The 11,572-nt window shown below is 58.8% G+C and overlaps 1 protein-coding gene across 3 annotated transcripts; it reads right to left on the bottom strand.

Moving 5' to 3' along the window:
- Window positions 1-636: 636 nt before the first annotated feature.
- Window positions 637-11,329, bottom strand: TEX22 (testis expressed 22). 3 transcript variants are annotated; one of them, XM_045202124.2, is made up of 4 exons: window positions 11,207-11,329; window positions 10,709-10,962; window positions 1,091-1,201; window positions 637-1,010 (listed from the first exon to the last, which is right to left on the bottom strand). In XM_045202124.2, the coding sequence occupies exons 2-4, from the start codon at window positions 10,871-10,873 to the stop codon at window positions 831-833; spliced, it is 456 nt and encodes a 151-aa protein (XP_045058059.2). In that variant the 5' UTR covers window positions 10,874-10,962; window positions 11,207-11,329; the 3' UTR covers window positions 637-830. The 3 variants fall into 3 exon arrangements, with proteins under 3 accessions (XP_045058059.2, XP_045058060.2, XP_024423849.2); XM_045202125.2 differs by having other exon boundaries at window positions 637-998; window positions 10,709-11,329; XM_024568081.4 differs by having other exon boundaries at window positions 10,709-11,328.
- Between the last annotated feature and the right edge of the window lie 243 nt (window positions 11,330-11,572).

Genomic DNA, 11,572 nt, shown 5'->3' with positions numbered 1-11,572 from the left:
GTACCTAGTGTGACAGCGTCGCCAGGCTCTGTCCCAAGCCCCGTGCTCTGCTGGAGGGGGTGCAGGATCTGTGCCAGCCCCACCAGCAGGCGGCGCTCCTGCCCCACAAGCAGGGTTGGCCCTGTGGCCCCTGAGACCAAGGAGGCTCCCAGTTCGAGGTCCCACCCCTGAGGTTCCCTGGCTTGGGCCACTGTGGTGGGGGGGGTACTGGGGCCCCCTGGAGCCAGCTCCCAGGTGGGGACACCTTGTGCAGAGAGGGTCCAAGACCATGCGGGGGCAGAGGGCTGGCCACACCGGCCTCACAAGACACCTGAACAAGACCGGGAGAGCCCTGGGTCCACATGTCTGACATGGAGACCATTAAAGCCGCTCAGCAACAGGAGCCCGCAGCACTCGTCACCCGGGCCAGGGCGGGGCAGGAGCATCTTCTCGCCCTGCCCTGCCGGCAGCAGCGCTGGGAGTGGGCTCTGGCCCTTGACACACCCCTTCACCCTCGGGGGGTCTCTGAGCAGGTGGGGTGAGGTCAGATGTCCTCCAAAGCCTTGCCTCCCCCTCCCCCACCCCTTACAACACCTCCCCCAGCCCCAGGCACCATCCACTCTAGTGGTCCTGAGAAATGCACAGGCCAGGAAAAAATTTAATTTCAGTGGCCATGGGGGAGAGGGGGGGCCCCTGGCCACGTGATCTTCGCAGGCATCCTGAGCCCAGCAGTTTGGCGGGGTGGGGGCTGGTCATGCCCCAGGGGGTGGGGTGTCTGTGAGGAGGGCCCACAGTGGCTTTCCTTCCTCAGGAGAGGGGCCGCAAGACAGGTGGTGGAGCTGGGCCAGCTCTTAGGAGGGTGGCCACCTTGAGGCCTGGGCCTCCGAAGTCACGTCGCGGGAGGAAGGCATGCCGAGGGCCAGGAGGGCACGGCCAGTGAGGGTGGACTGGGCGGCCGTCCGTGGGTGGGGGATGAGCACATCCTTGTCCACGACATTGGCCGCCAGCTGGGCCAAGACCTGCAGGAGGTCCTGCAGGAGACAGGGTCAGGGGGCAGGGCAGGGGCACCCCACAACCACTGCCCCCAACACCCCTTGCCCTGTCCACTCACCGGGCAGTGGCCACAGACCCCAGTGGCTCCCTGAGTGGCCCGCTGCCGCCGCTGGTCAATGCTAAGACTCCAGTGGCGACTCGGGTACTGGCTCTCCGGTGGTTTGCACACCTGTGGAGACAGGACAGTGGTCCACACCGGCCATGCATGGGGTCCGTGCCCCCACCAACCCTGTATCTGCACCATCCGCGGCACACACTGGGTCCCCAAGATCCAGCTCCCAAGGCGGCAGACAGAGCCTCGCAGCTTCAGACCGCAGCTGGGCACCTGGACACGCCCGCACACTCCAGCACCAGCCCCGCTTGGCTGTTCCCTGGGCACGCAGATGGTGAGACCTCTTAGCCGGGGTCTCAGCAGTCCAGCCGGTACCCTGATGTGGCCTGGAGCTGCAGCGCATACAGTGGGGGCCGGGAGAATGTGCAGCCAGACTGCTGTGCGCCCCAAGAAAGGCAAGGCCGGAAGGTCAGCCTTGTCTCCCCAAACCCATCTAAAGTTGACCACAAAGAGATGAAGGGGAGACACAACTTGGAGGAAGCCATCAGGACACAAGAACGGCCACCACCTGGGAAAGGCCAGAAGTGGACCACTGCCCGAATTCCTGCCACCTCCTAGGGGGAAGACAGGCCACTCCCTGGGGTGCCATGGGGGGTGCCATGCTAAAAGCGGGGATTTAAGACAAACTGGAGGTCCCCATTCCTCACAGAGTGAGAACCAATCACCCTACCAGCCGGCAGTCCCGAAGGGCTGGGAGCAGGGGCGGGAGGGGCATCTGCGCGCCCACCCCGGCAGCGGCGCCGCCCACAGCAGCTGCGGGAAGGAAACAGCCCAGTGTCCACATGGGTGGGTGGTTCAACGTGGTCTCTCCACCCAAGGGAATGTGACCCAGCCTTAGAAAGGACAGGCATTCTGACACCAGCTACGGCGCAGATGGGCCTTGAGGGCACAGTGCCAGACACAGCAGAAAGCACAGGATCCCACCGGATCCCACCGCCGCGGGGACCTGCAGCAGGCAGACCCTTGGAGCCAGCCGGCACCAGACTGGGAGAGGGGAGGGGCTGGCGGTCAGGTGGAAAGCTCTGAGGACCTGCCTCATGGCAGTGTGGGCATACTGCTGAAGTGGGCACTCTGAAGTGGGGAAGAGGGCAAACGAGGAAAGTGGTGGACGTGTGGGCACAGAGATGTGCAGAAAAGGGAGGCGACGCGAGGAGGCCCGGGAAGAGGCCATCTGCGAGTTCCAGAGAGGGGCCTGGACCTGCCCCCGCTGTGGCCTCAGAGACGTCACCCTGCCAGCACTCTGACGTCACAGGCCCGGCCCCCAGAACCGGCACAGTCGCTTCTGCTGTTTAAGGGCCTCCCCACTCAGGATCGAAGTCCCAACCCCCTACTCTGCACCAAGAACCCTGGCAGCCTGGCTCTTGTCCCCTCCCCCAAGGAGAGGGGGATCCTTTCTGAGCCAAACAACCGGCCCCGGAGAACACCCCGCAGGCACGCACAGTGCCGGTGTCCACGCCGAGCACACAGGGCCTCCTGCCCACCCCACTCAACACAGACCAAGCACCATTCGCCTCTGTGTGCAAAACTGAACCCGAACCAGCCAACCAGGGGTGGGAGTCAGAGCTATGACGCCAGCATGCCCCTCCCCACCCAGGGACCGAGAGACCAGGGAGGACGAGGTGGAAGGGGCTGCAGAGAACGGGAGCTCTTTAATGAAGAACGAGGACGTGTCACAAACTCCACAGAAGGCATGGTAGGCTGTTGTCCCCGACCCTCCACGCCCACCCCGGGACGGAGCGGCGCCTGCCCTTTAACGCGACGTCCCACTCGTGCCGTGACCTGACGGGGCACCCGCTCACTGACTCCAGGTCGCAGGGAAGGCAGCGGAGCTTGGCGGCAAAGCAGGGTGTGGGCAACACGGTGCGTCTCCCCTGCCCAGTCAGAGTGCCCACGTTTTGTCCCACGCGCCTGCATGTCCGGGGCTGCATTTTTCGGTTCTCTGAGGACAGCTGCCTCTCCCTGGACGTCCGGCCCATGCACTGAGCTCACCACATGGAAGGGTCCTGCCGGTGTGACGGCCTTCCTCTCTGTCCTCTCCTCTTCCTTCTGGGCCATTTGGCGTCCTCCCCACCTCACTGTCCCCTCCGCTTGCTCAGAAGTGGTTCCCTTTCTAGTCTTTTGGTGTCATCTCAGGGCGCCTTGAAACTCGTCCAAGTCTGAAGGTGACAGACGTCTGCATTGGTCTTCCTGACCACCACCAGAGGCTCGGGACACAGCTCTGCTCGCAGACACCCGCTGGGCTGCTTGTGTGAGAGCTGACGGGGTCGGGCACCCGCGTCCATGTCAGCACCCCCCTTCCTTCTTCGTTCCCCTGGTTCGCTCTGAGCCCACTTCCCTGGGTGTGAGGTCTGCTGGCGGCAAATTTTTTCTCCCACTTATCATTTTATTTACCTGTTTTTCCCTCCTCTTGAAAGATGTCTGTGCAGGGCACAGAACACCAGGGGAGTGGTTTACACTCAGCATGTGCATCCCTCCTGCTCTCCCGTCCAAATTCCAGCCTGTCAAGGTCGGGCTCAGCGTCGCGCCTGTGAAGGACCCACTTTTCTAAGATTAAGTTTAAGATCCCCACTTTGTCTCTGGGCCTGTGGTGTTGCTCCCACAGTTCTGGGACGGGGGCCTTTCACACCTGCTGCTTGGGGCTGGGTGGGCCTGGAACGAGCATGTCAGACTTGGGGCCTGTGTCAGCCGTCACCCCCACATCCACGCCCCGGGCTTCGCCCACACCGAGTGGGCTGCTGTGGCATCAGTGGGGTGACCTCAGGACAGCCTCCTCCCTGCTGGCTGTCGGGTCGCTCTGGAGGCGGCCAGCCACCGTGAGGCTGGGACACTGGCAGCACATGGCTGGGCCCACACGGTGGGTGGACGCCTGCCTGTGAATGCGACCGACCCTGCAGCCCAGCCAAGCTTCCAGGTGACCGCGGTTCTGCCTGAATCCTGACTGTGACCTCATGAAAGACTCCAAGCCAAAGCCACCCAGCTAAGCAGCTCTCAGGTCCCTCACCCACAGAAATGGGGACAAATGTATTTGTTGTTGTTTTAAGCTGCTAAGTTTGGAGATGTTCGTTATGCAGCAATAAACCATACACTGCCAGGAACACTTTGTACACCTCGGGTGAAATTTTTTAGGTTCATGAAAAGTTTTGTTTTAAATTGGGATTGCACTGAGTTAGTTATTTGGAGGAAGTCTGGCAGGTCGGAAACATTAACCCTTTTCACCCCAGTCCCACCCACCGTCCAGCCGCACTTCAGCAGTCTTCATTCAGGTTGGGGAGGGCCCATGATCTGTGCCGACGCGGAGGGACCTCTCCTCCCGTGAGGGACCTCTCCTCCCGTGAGGCTTCTGGCCGCTCATTTGCAGCGTGTGGGCAACTGTTAAGGGCCCAGCAGTGACTGTTTTGGGGGCGCACTTTCTTTGTGCTGGCGTCTGTGGGCTTTCTGGGCAGACAACGCATTGGCAGCAAATGGCAGCCGCCTCACCTGCTCGTTTCAGGTGTTCCAGCTCATTTCACATCCCTGGCTTCTCTGCAGGTCTCCTCGGCCCCCTGGGTCCCTGAGGCCAAACCTGGGAGAGCCACCCCTGCCCCTGCCCCACCGGGGTTGCTTGGATGTGCCCATCACTTCCAACCTCTTCAAGACTCAGCTAGTTTTGTTCTGGAGGAAATAAACTGGAGCTTATTCACGTTATTTTTCATCATCCATTGAGATAGTCATGTGGTCTTCCTCCTTTTGTTAGTGTAGAAAACTGTAAATTCCCGAATTCCTGCCTCCTGGCACACAATTTGCTCCTGTCTCCATGCACCGTGGTGCATTCAGCAGGTTCCCTGAGCACGGGCAGTGTGCTGCGCAGCCGCCCAGCCTGCTCTGGAGAACCCGCGAGATTCTGCACCCTGGTCAGCAGGGTGCGTGGCTCTCCTTTCCCCCGTTCCCACTTGTCCCACGTACAAGATGGGCAGTTCAAACCTCATTGAAGGGGGTGGCTGATTTATTTTTATTTTTTTAAAGATTTTATTTATTTATTTTTAGAGAGAGAAAGAGAGGGAGAGAAACATCAATGTGTGGTTGCCTCTTACGCGCCCCCTCACTGGGGAACCTGGCTGTAACCATGTGTCCTGACTGGGAATCAAACTGGCAGCTCTTTGGTTCACAGACCTGTGCTCAATCCACTGAGTAACACCAGCTGGGGCTCATTTTTTTAGACTTTTAAAACATATTCTCTGGGGTGGGGTGGAGGGATGGGGAGAAAAGGCATACAACTGTAATTGAGTAACAATAAAAATTTTAAATAAATAAAAAATAATACTATAAAGAATACATTCTATTGATTATGTTATTACAGTTGTCCCAATTCCTCCCCCTTTGCCCCCCTCTGCCTGGTACCCCCATTCCCTCCATAAATCCCTTCGTTAGTTCATGTCCATGGTCATGCAATTGGCTTCTCCATTTTCTATACTGTTCTTAACATCCCCTGTCTATTTTGTCCCTACCAATCATGCTTCTTAATCCCTGCACCTTCCCCCCATCTTCCCTCTTCCCCTCCCCGCTGATAACTCTTCAAATGTTCTCCATATCTATGATTCTGTTCCTGTTCCGCTTGTTTGCTTAATTTATTTTTTAGTTTAAATTTAAATAGTTTAAATTTTTGATAGCTGTGAATTTATTGCCATTTTAATGTTCATCATTTTAATCTTCTTTTTCTTACATATGTCCCTTGAACATTTCATATAACAACGGCTTGGTGGTGATGAACTCTTTTAGCTTTACCTTGTCCGGGAAGCACTTTCTCTGCCCTTCCATTCTAAGTGATGGCTTTGCTGGGGAGAAAAATCTTGGCTGTAGGTCCCTGTCTTTCCTCACTTTGAATACTCCTGGGCCTGCCCGTGGAAGGGCTGTCCTGTTCCAGTGTGGCCTTGGGCACGGGCTCAGCTTAAATTTGAGAATAGCCACACAGGAAAAATACAAAGGAAAATATATTTACACACTCAGGAACGCACCGTCCAAAATGAGCAATGCCGTACCTGCTTCATTTCCCGCAGAAACAAGGCAGGATTGCTAGGTCCCGCTGCCCACGTGTGCCTGTAGCTGAGCACGGACAGGACCGGCCCCAGGGCACGCTTCCAGCCCCTGCCGCCTCCGCGCAGCTGGGAGCTCCGCAAGGCCCACCTAAGTGCCCGGAGACCTCCCCGTGTAGATTCCTGCCTGGCGGATTCCTCTGTCTCGCAGGGAAGTCGCCGTAGGGCTGTTCTCCGCGTCGCCGCTCCGCACACGCCCGCCAGCAGGGGGCGCTAGCTCTGCTCCCCTGCCTTCGCCAACACTGGCATCCGTGGTTTTTCGTATTGTGGTCAAACACCTTAATCTCATCTTACTTTCCTGACACCGAATACCTTTCACTGTCCTCCCGGCCACTTGGGGCTCCCTCTTTGTGAAAGGCCTGTGCGTTCTAGGGGCTGTCCGTGTCCTCCTCGCCCTGCGTCCACGCCGGCCTCCAATCCCTCTGGGTCTGGCTCCGGGTCCCCTGCGGGTGCAGGGAGGTGGGGCAGAAAGGGCTGCGCTCTCCGCCGAAGGCGCTCCTGTGCGCCTCCGCACAGCCTGTCTGCCCCACGTGCCCCGGGCGTCCAGTCCAGTGGCCAGGCCCTGCCACCACCCGGTGGGGCCCCAAGCGCCTCCCGCAGTCCCTCTCCGGTCCCTCTGTTGCTTGCGTTCGACACACGGTGCCCTCGAGCTCCCCTCCCGCAAGGATTTGCTTTCGCGCCCGCCATTCACTGGAGGGTCTTGGCCTTGTCCTCGCTCAATCACGCAGCCAGTGAAGCGCCACGACTGGGGTGCGGAGGAGTTGGTTTGCCTCTGTTCAGCGACGACTCAGTCCTTCTTTTATTTCCTTTTTGTTTTCTCATTGTGATAAACACATAAAATTTACCAATTTAATTTTTTAGAGTATTTTTTGGCAGAAGGGAAGGAGAAACATCATTGTGTAGTCACCTCTTGTGCACCCCCTACTGGGGACCTGACCCACAACCCAGGCTTGTGCCCTCACTGGGAATTGAACCTGCAACCCTTTGGTTTGCAGGCCAGCCCTCAATCCACTGAGCCACACCAGCCAGGGTGACCGTGAGCATATTTTCATTTACCTGACTATTTATTTATCGTTGGAGAAATGTCTAGTCAAGTCCTTTGTCCATTTTTGAATTGGATTATTTTTTTAACTCTTGAGTTTTTAAGAATTCTCTCTATATTCTGGATATTAATCCCTTATCAAATATGTGATTTACAAATATTTTCATATATTCCATGGATTGACTTTTCACTCTGTTGTAATGTCCTGTGATGATCGAAGTTTTTAGGTTTGATGAAGTCCAATTTATCTACTTTTACTTTTATTGCCTGTGAGGTTGGTGCCATATCTAAGAAATCATTGCCAAGTCCAATGCCATGAAGCTTTACTCCTATTCTCTTTGAGGACTTCCTATACTCTTTTAGCTCTTCCCTTCCCGTCTGCGGTGCATTCTAAGTTAATTACGCAGTGCAAGGGAGGAGTCCAGCCGCATGCTTTTGCTTGTGGAAGTCCAGTAGTCCCGGCACCATTTGCTGGAAAGTCTGTACTTCCTCCAGCAAACAGCTGTGACTCCTTTGTGCATATTTTTCCTCTGTAGACATGGGTTTTAAAAAGATTTTATTTGTTTTTAGAGAGAAGGGGAGGGAGAAAAGGAGGGAGAGAAACATCCATGTGAGAGAGAAACATTTCATACCAGTCAGGGCTATAGATGTATTGTTTTTCACAATGTATCCATCTCCTCTTCTGTGGCTTTTGGACTTTGAGGCGTGGCTGGAAAGGCCACCCCCCTCCAGGGTTTCTTCTTGTACTTTTGTGGTGTCAATACTTAATTGGAGTTCATCTTGATGTTCAGTGAGAAGTATGGCTACAACTTTCTCCTGGATAGCTACACAGTTACCCACCACCATTTATGGAAAAGTGCCGCACCGCCCCCCCCCCTCCCCACACACACACTGAGAGGCCAGCTTCATCTCACCTCACATGCCTGCAGGCATTTGGGTCAATGTCTAGATTTTCTACTTGGTTTTGCTGCTCACACATCATGTGACAGGACCCTCTTCCTTTCAAAACTGAAGCTTGAGCTAGGAATTCATATCTGCTACACCTGAACCTAGTCTTAGTTTTCCATTTGAGCAGTTTACCGTACCGGAAAAAAAGAAGTTTTGGGACATTTATCTTTCATGACACTGAACTGGGAAATGCCCAGGAGAGCCCTCACCAAGACCAGGGTGTCTCTTCATGTCGTCTGGTCTCTGGGTAATGCTTCGGGGCGTTTTAAAGTTCGTCTCAAACAGGTTAGCCTGTTTCCTGTTCCGTGTGTTCCTGTTGTCAGATGTGCCTTTCTCATTCGTTTTTCTCCTGGAGCTCCTATCGGCGAAGGCTGCTCACTTCAGCGCGGTCCTCTGTGCCCTCTTCCTGACTGGTCTGGTGTGGGTGGACTCCAGTCCCTCCGCTCCAACCAGGCAGGTCACAGGCCTTCCAGGGCACCGTGCAGCCGCCTCTGCACGGTGGAGAGTTCTCACCACCCTCACCCCTTGTTCAGCTGCAGGGACACCTGCTCCGAGAGGGCACAGGTGTCTGAGGGATGGCGGCCCCTCCAGCTTGCTCTGCCCTGCCTGGCACAGCTGGGTTCTTCTTCTGACTCTTTTTCCCTAGGTGCTGTGCTGCCCTGCACCTAGTTCGCAGTCAAAAGGATACCGAAAGCCCTGAGGCAGGTGGGCTGGGGTTTGGTGGCTGGCGCAGCACCTGTGCCTGCTGCCCCCATCACAAGGCCAGTGCGGACCTGCCCACGCTGCCCAGCCTGCACCCCCAACTGGAATGTGGCCGCCACCTCCCACTGGCCATCCCTCCTGCCCTCTCTCGGTCCTGTGGTCACTTCAGCAGGCTCACTAGGAAGCAGAAATGCAAAACCTTGCTCAGCCTCTAGCCGGGCGGGGGGGGGGGGGGGGGTGGAGATCTGCAGACCCTGCACAGGGGACATCTCCTCAAAGCTTGGCCTCTGCAAGCACATGCCCCCCCATCTGGGCACTGGGTGCCCATGCTGAGCCCCGAAGATGAAGGTGCTCCCTTGGGGCCTGGGCTGGGAAGGGACAGGGACAAAGGGAACAGTGGGGCTGACTTCTGTTAGCCAGGTGAAGGGCTCCTTGGGAGACGGTACCTGACAAGGGGCCGACCTTGGGGAGGTCTGGAGGATTCGGGCATGCTGAGGGGGCAAGGAGGGAAGACACCATGCAGGACAGCCAGAGAGAGGGTAGCTTGGCGCATCCTTGACACCACAGCAAGACACTGACATCCCCCAGGGTGGGAAGGAGAGGAAGGGAGAGGTCAGGTGACACCAGAGATGTAAACAGAGTGGGGGACTCTGCAGAGACTGAACCCAACCACACTCTGGGAGCCTGCAAAGAAGGGCCTGCCCTCTCCTGGGTCTCTGCCCTAAGCCTTCTCCTCCTCTGACCCACCTCCCACTGGGCCTTGCCACCCTGCTTCCTGCTCCTGGCCCCAGCCTCGCTCCCCACCTGCCTGTGACCCATGGCCACCCGCCCACCGCTCAGAACTGCTACTCCGTGTGCGTGGAGGGGTCACCCTGCCAGAGCGTCGCCAGGCCCTTCCATCCTTGCAGGAGAACGTTTCCGTCCTCACCACCCGGCCAGGACAGGAGCCCCCACGCCCGCCACCTGCAGGCAACCCGCCAGTGCATTCACATCCTGGGTTGACCGTCCTGAGGAATCAGCCCTGGGGTCTGCCAGTTTGGTTCCTGTGCACCCTGGCAGGTACACGAGCAGACCTGTCTGAGCACGCGGGGGTGTGGGCTCCCACACACTGAACCAGCAGCGTGGCCAGTGCCCTGTGCGCCTGGCTTGTCACAGGCTGACCCGTTGGGCCAGGCTCTGACCCCTATACATGGGGAACCACGCAGAACTCCCAGGCATCTGGCTTCCTTTGCTCACAAGGTGTCCCCTGGGGCTGGAGCAGCTGTGCCCCAACCACACTTGTGGCTGCTGCTGTGTGGGAATCCCGCAGCCGTCGGGGAGGACTGAGGTGCCTGCCGTTTTGGGCTGTCACAAGCAGAGTCACTAGGAACGACCTTCTCAGACAAGGCCTTCTGCTGACTGCCCGCCGACCTGGTGGGCCGGACGCTGTCCTGTCCCCCCTGGGAGGGCAGAGCTCCCCCTGACTGGGCTCCCTGCACTTGGTGCTGCCTGCGCGGCCCAGGGAACGGGCACTTGGGGAGGAAGGAGGCAGGCCCCTCTCCGTGGCCTCACGGGCCCCCTCCCCAGTGCTCAGCAGAGGCAGGCAGACCGCCCCCAGTTATGGGAGGCGGGAGGGCTACAGATGCAGCCTGGTGCCTATGCACGGCTCCTGGGAAGAGCGCCCCCCTGCTCCAGCGCCGCTGTGCCCAGGTGCCTTCAGCTCCCTCCGTCCACGTGCCCCTGACAAGCCTACCTCCAGAGCCAGAGCCTGTGGCTCCTGCAAGGGAGCCCTGGGGTGGCCGAGGCCAGGCTCCCTCAGCTTACCCAGTCCTGAGTCTCCGGTGCCTGCTGGCTGCTGCTCTGGGCCCTGGGCTGGCCCCAGGTGTCAGTGGGGCCGGGAGAGGGACAGGCCAGTCTGTGCTCTTGGGGCAGCTGCGGCCCCGGCTTCTCCCTAGGGGGCTCTGTAAGCAAACGCTTCCTGCTGTTCATGTCCTGCCGGCGGCCTGCTGGTCTGAGCCTCTGGGCTCTGCGGGAAGGACCCCAAAGCCACCTGGGTTCCCACGGCTCCCTGTGTCCCTCTGGCAGATGGAAGCAGTGTCAGCTCTGCTAGGCTTGCCTTCCGCCACTAGCCAGACAGTGGGGGGCGGGCCTCAGGCCAGTGGGACCCAAGGTGGGCCCCCCTGGGTGACCTGCGATCCCAACTCCTGCTGCCACTTTTCTCCACAAGGGCCCCCCAGGCTGGAGCAGCCACTGCACCCTGTCCTGCTCCGCCTCCCGCAGGCTGCCCCAGGGCCGCCCCCTCTCCTGGCCCAGGCCTCCCACCTGCTGACGGTGGGTCAGGGGGCCGCACAGCGGGAGTGGAAGGGAACCAGGGAGCGGGTTACGACGGTCAGCAGGAGAGGGGTGGGGTGCAGTGAGGGGCGGGGTGGGGCGCACTTCGGTGGGAGGGTCAAAGGGCAGGGGTGGGGCCCACAGAGGTTCCGGAAGGTCTGAGAGGACCGAGCCCAGCGTGCGGACCTTCCGCTGCGGCAGGCCCCGCCCCGCCGTTTCCGCTTCCGGCCCGCGGTTAGGCGGCCACGCGGGCTTCTCTCGTCCGCGTCTGTTGCCAGGGGCGTCGTCTTGGGCCCTGCAGGGTCGCGGCCCCTCGCGCTCCTTGGGGCTCGGTTAGCGGCGCCGACGCCGGTTTCC

Source organism: Desmodus rotundus, chromosome 7 (genome assembly GCF_022682495.2).
Source record: "Desmodus rotundus isolate HL8 chromosome 7, HLdesRot8A.1, whole genome shotgun sequence".
Lineage (NCBI taxonomy): Eukaryota > Metazoa > Chordata > Mammalia > Chiroptera > Phyllostomidae > Desmodus > Desmodus rotundus.
The sequence above is the reverse complement of the archived record's forward strand: the minus strand, read 5'-3'. Positions and strand labels throughout refer to the sequence as shown.

Bases quoted from the DNA above. Each gene is read 5' to 3' on its own strand.
- TEX22 (XM_045202124.2), bottom strand. From the start codon at position 10,873: ATGAACAGCAGGAAGCGTTTGCTTACAGAGCCCCCTAGGGAGAAGCCG. The intron at 1,202-10,708 runs GTAAGCTGAGGG...CTGTCTCCACAG, and splicing joins CACCGGAGACTCAGGACTGG to GTGTGCAAACCACCGGAGAG. The intron at 1,011-1,090 runs GTGAGTGGACAG...TGTCTCCTGCAG, and splicing joins GGGTCTGTGGCCACTGCCCG to GACCTCCTGCAGGTCTTGGC.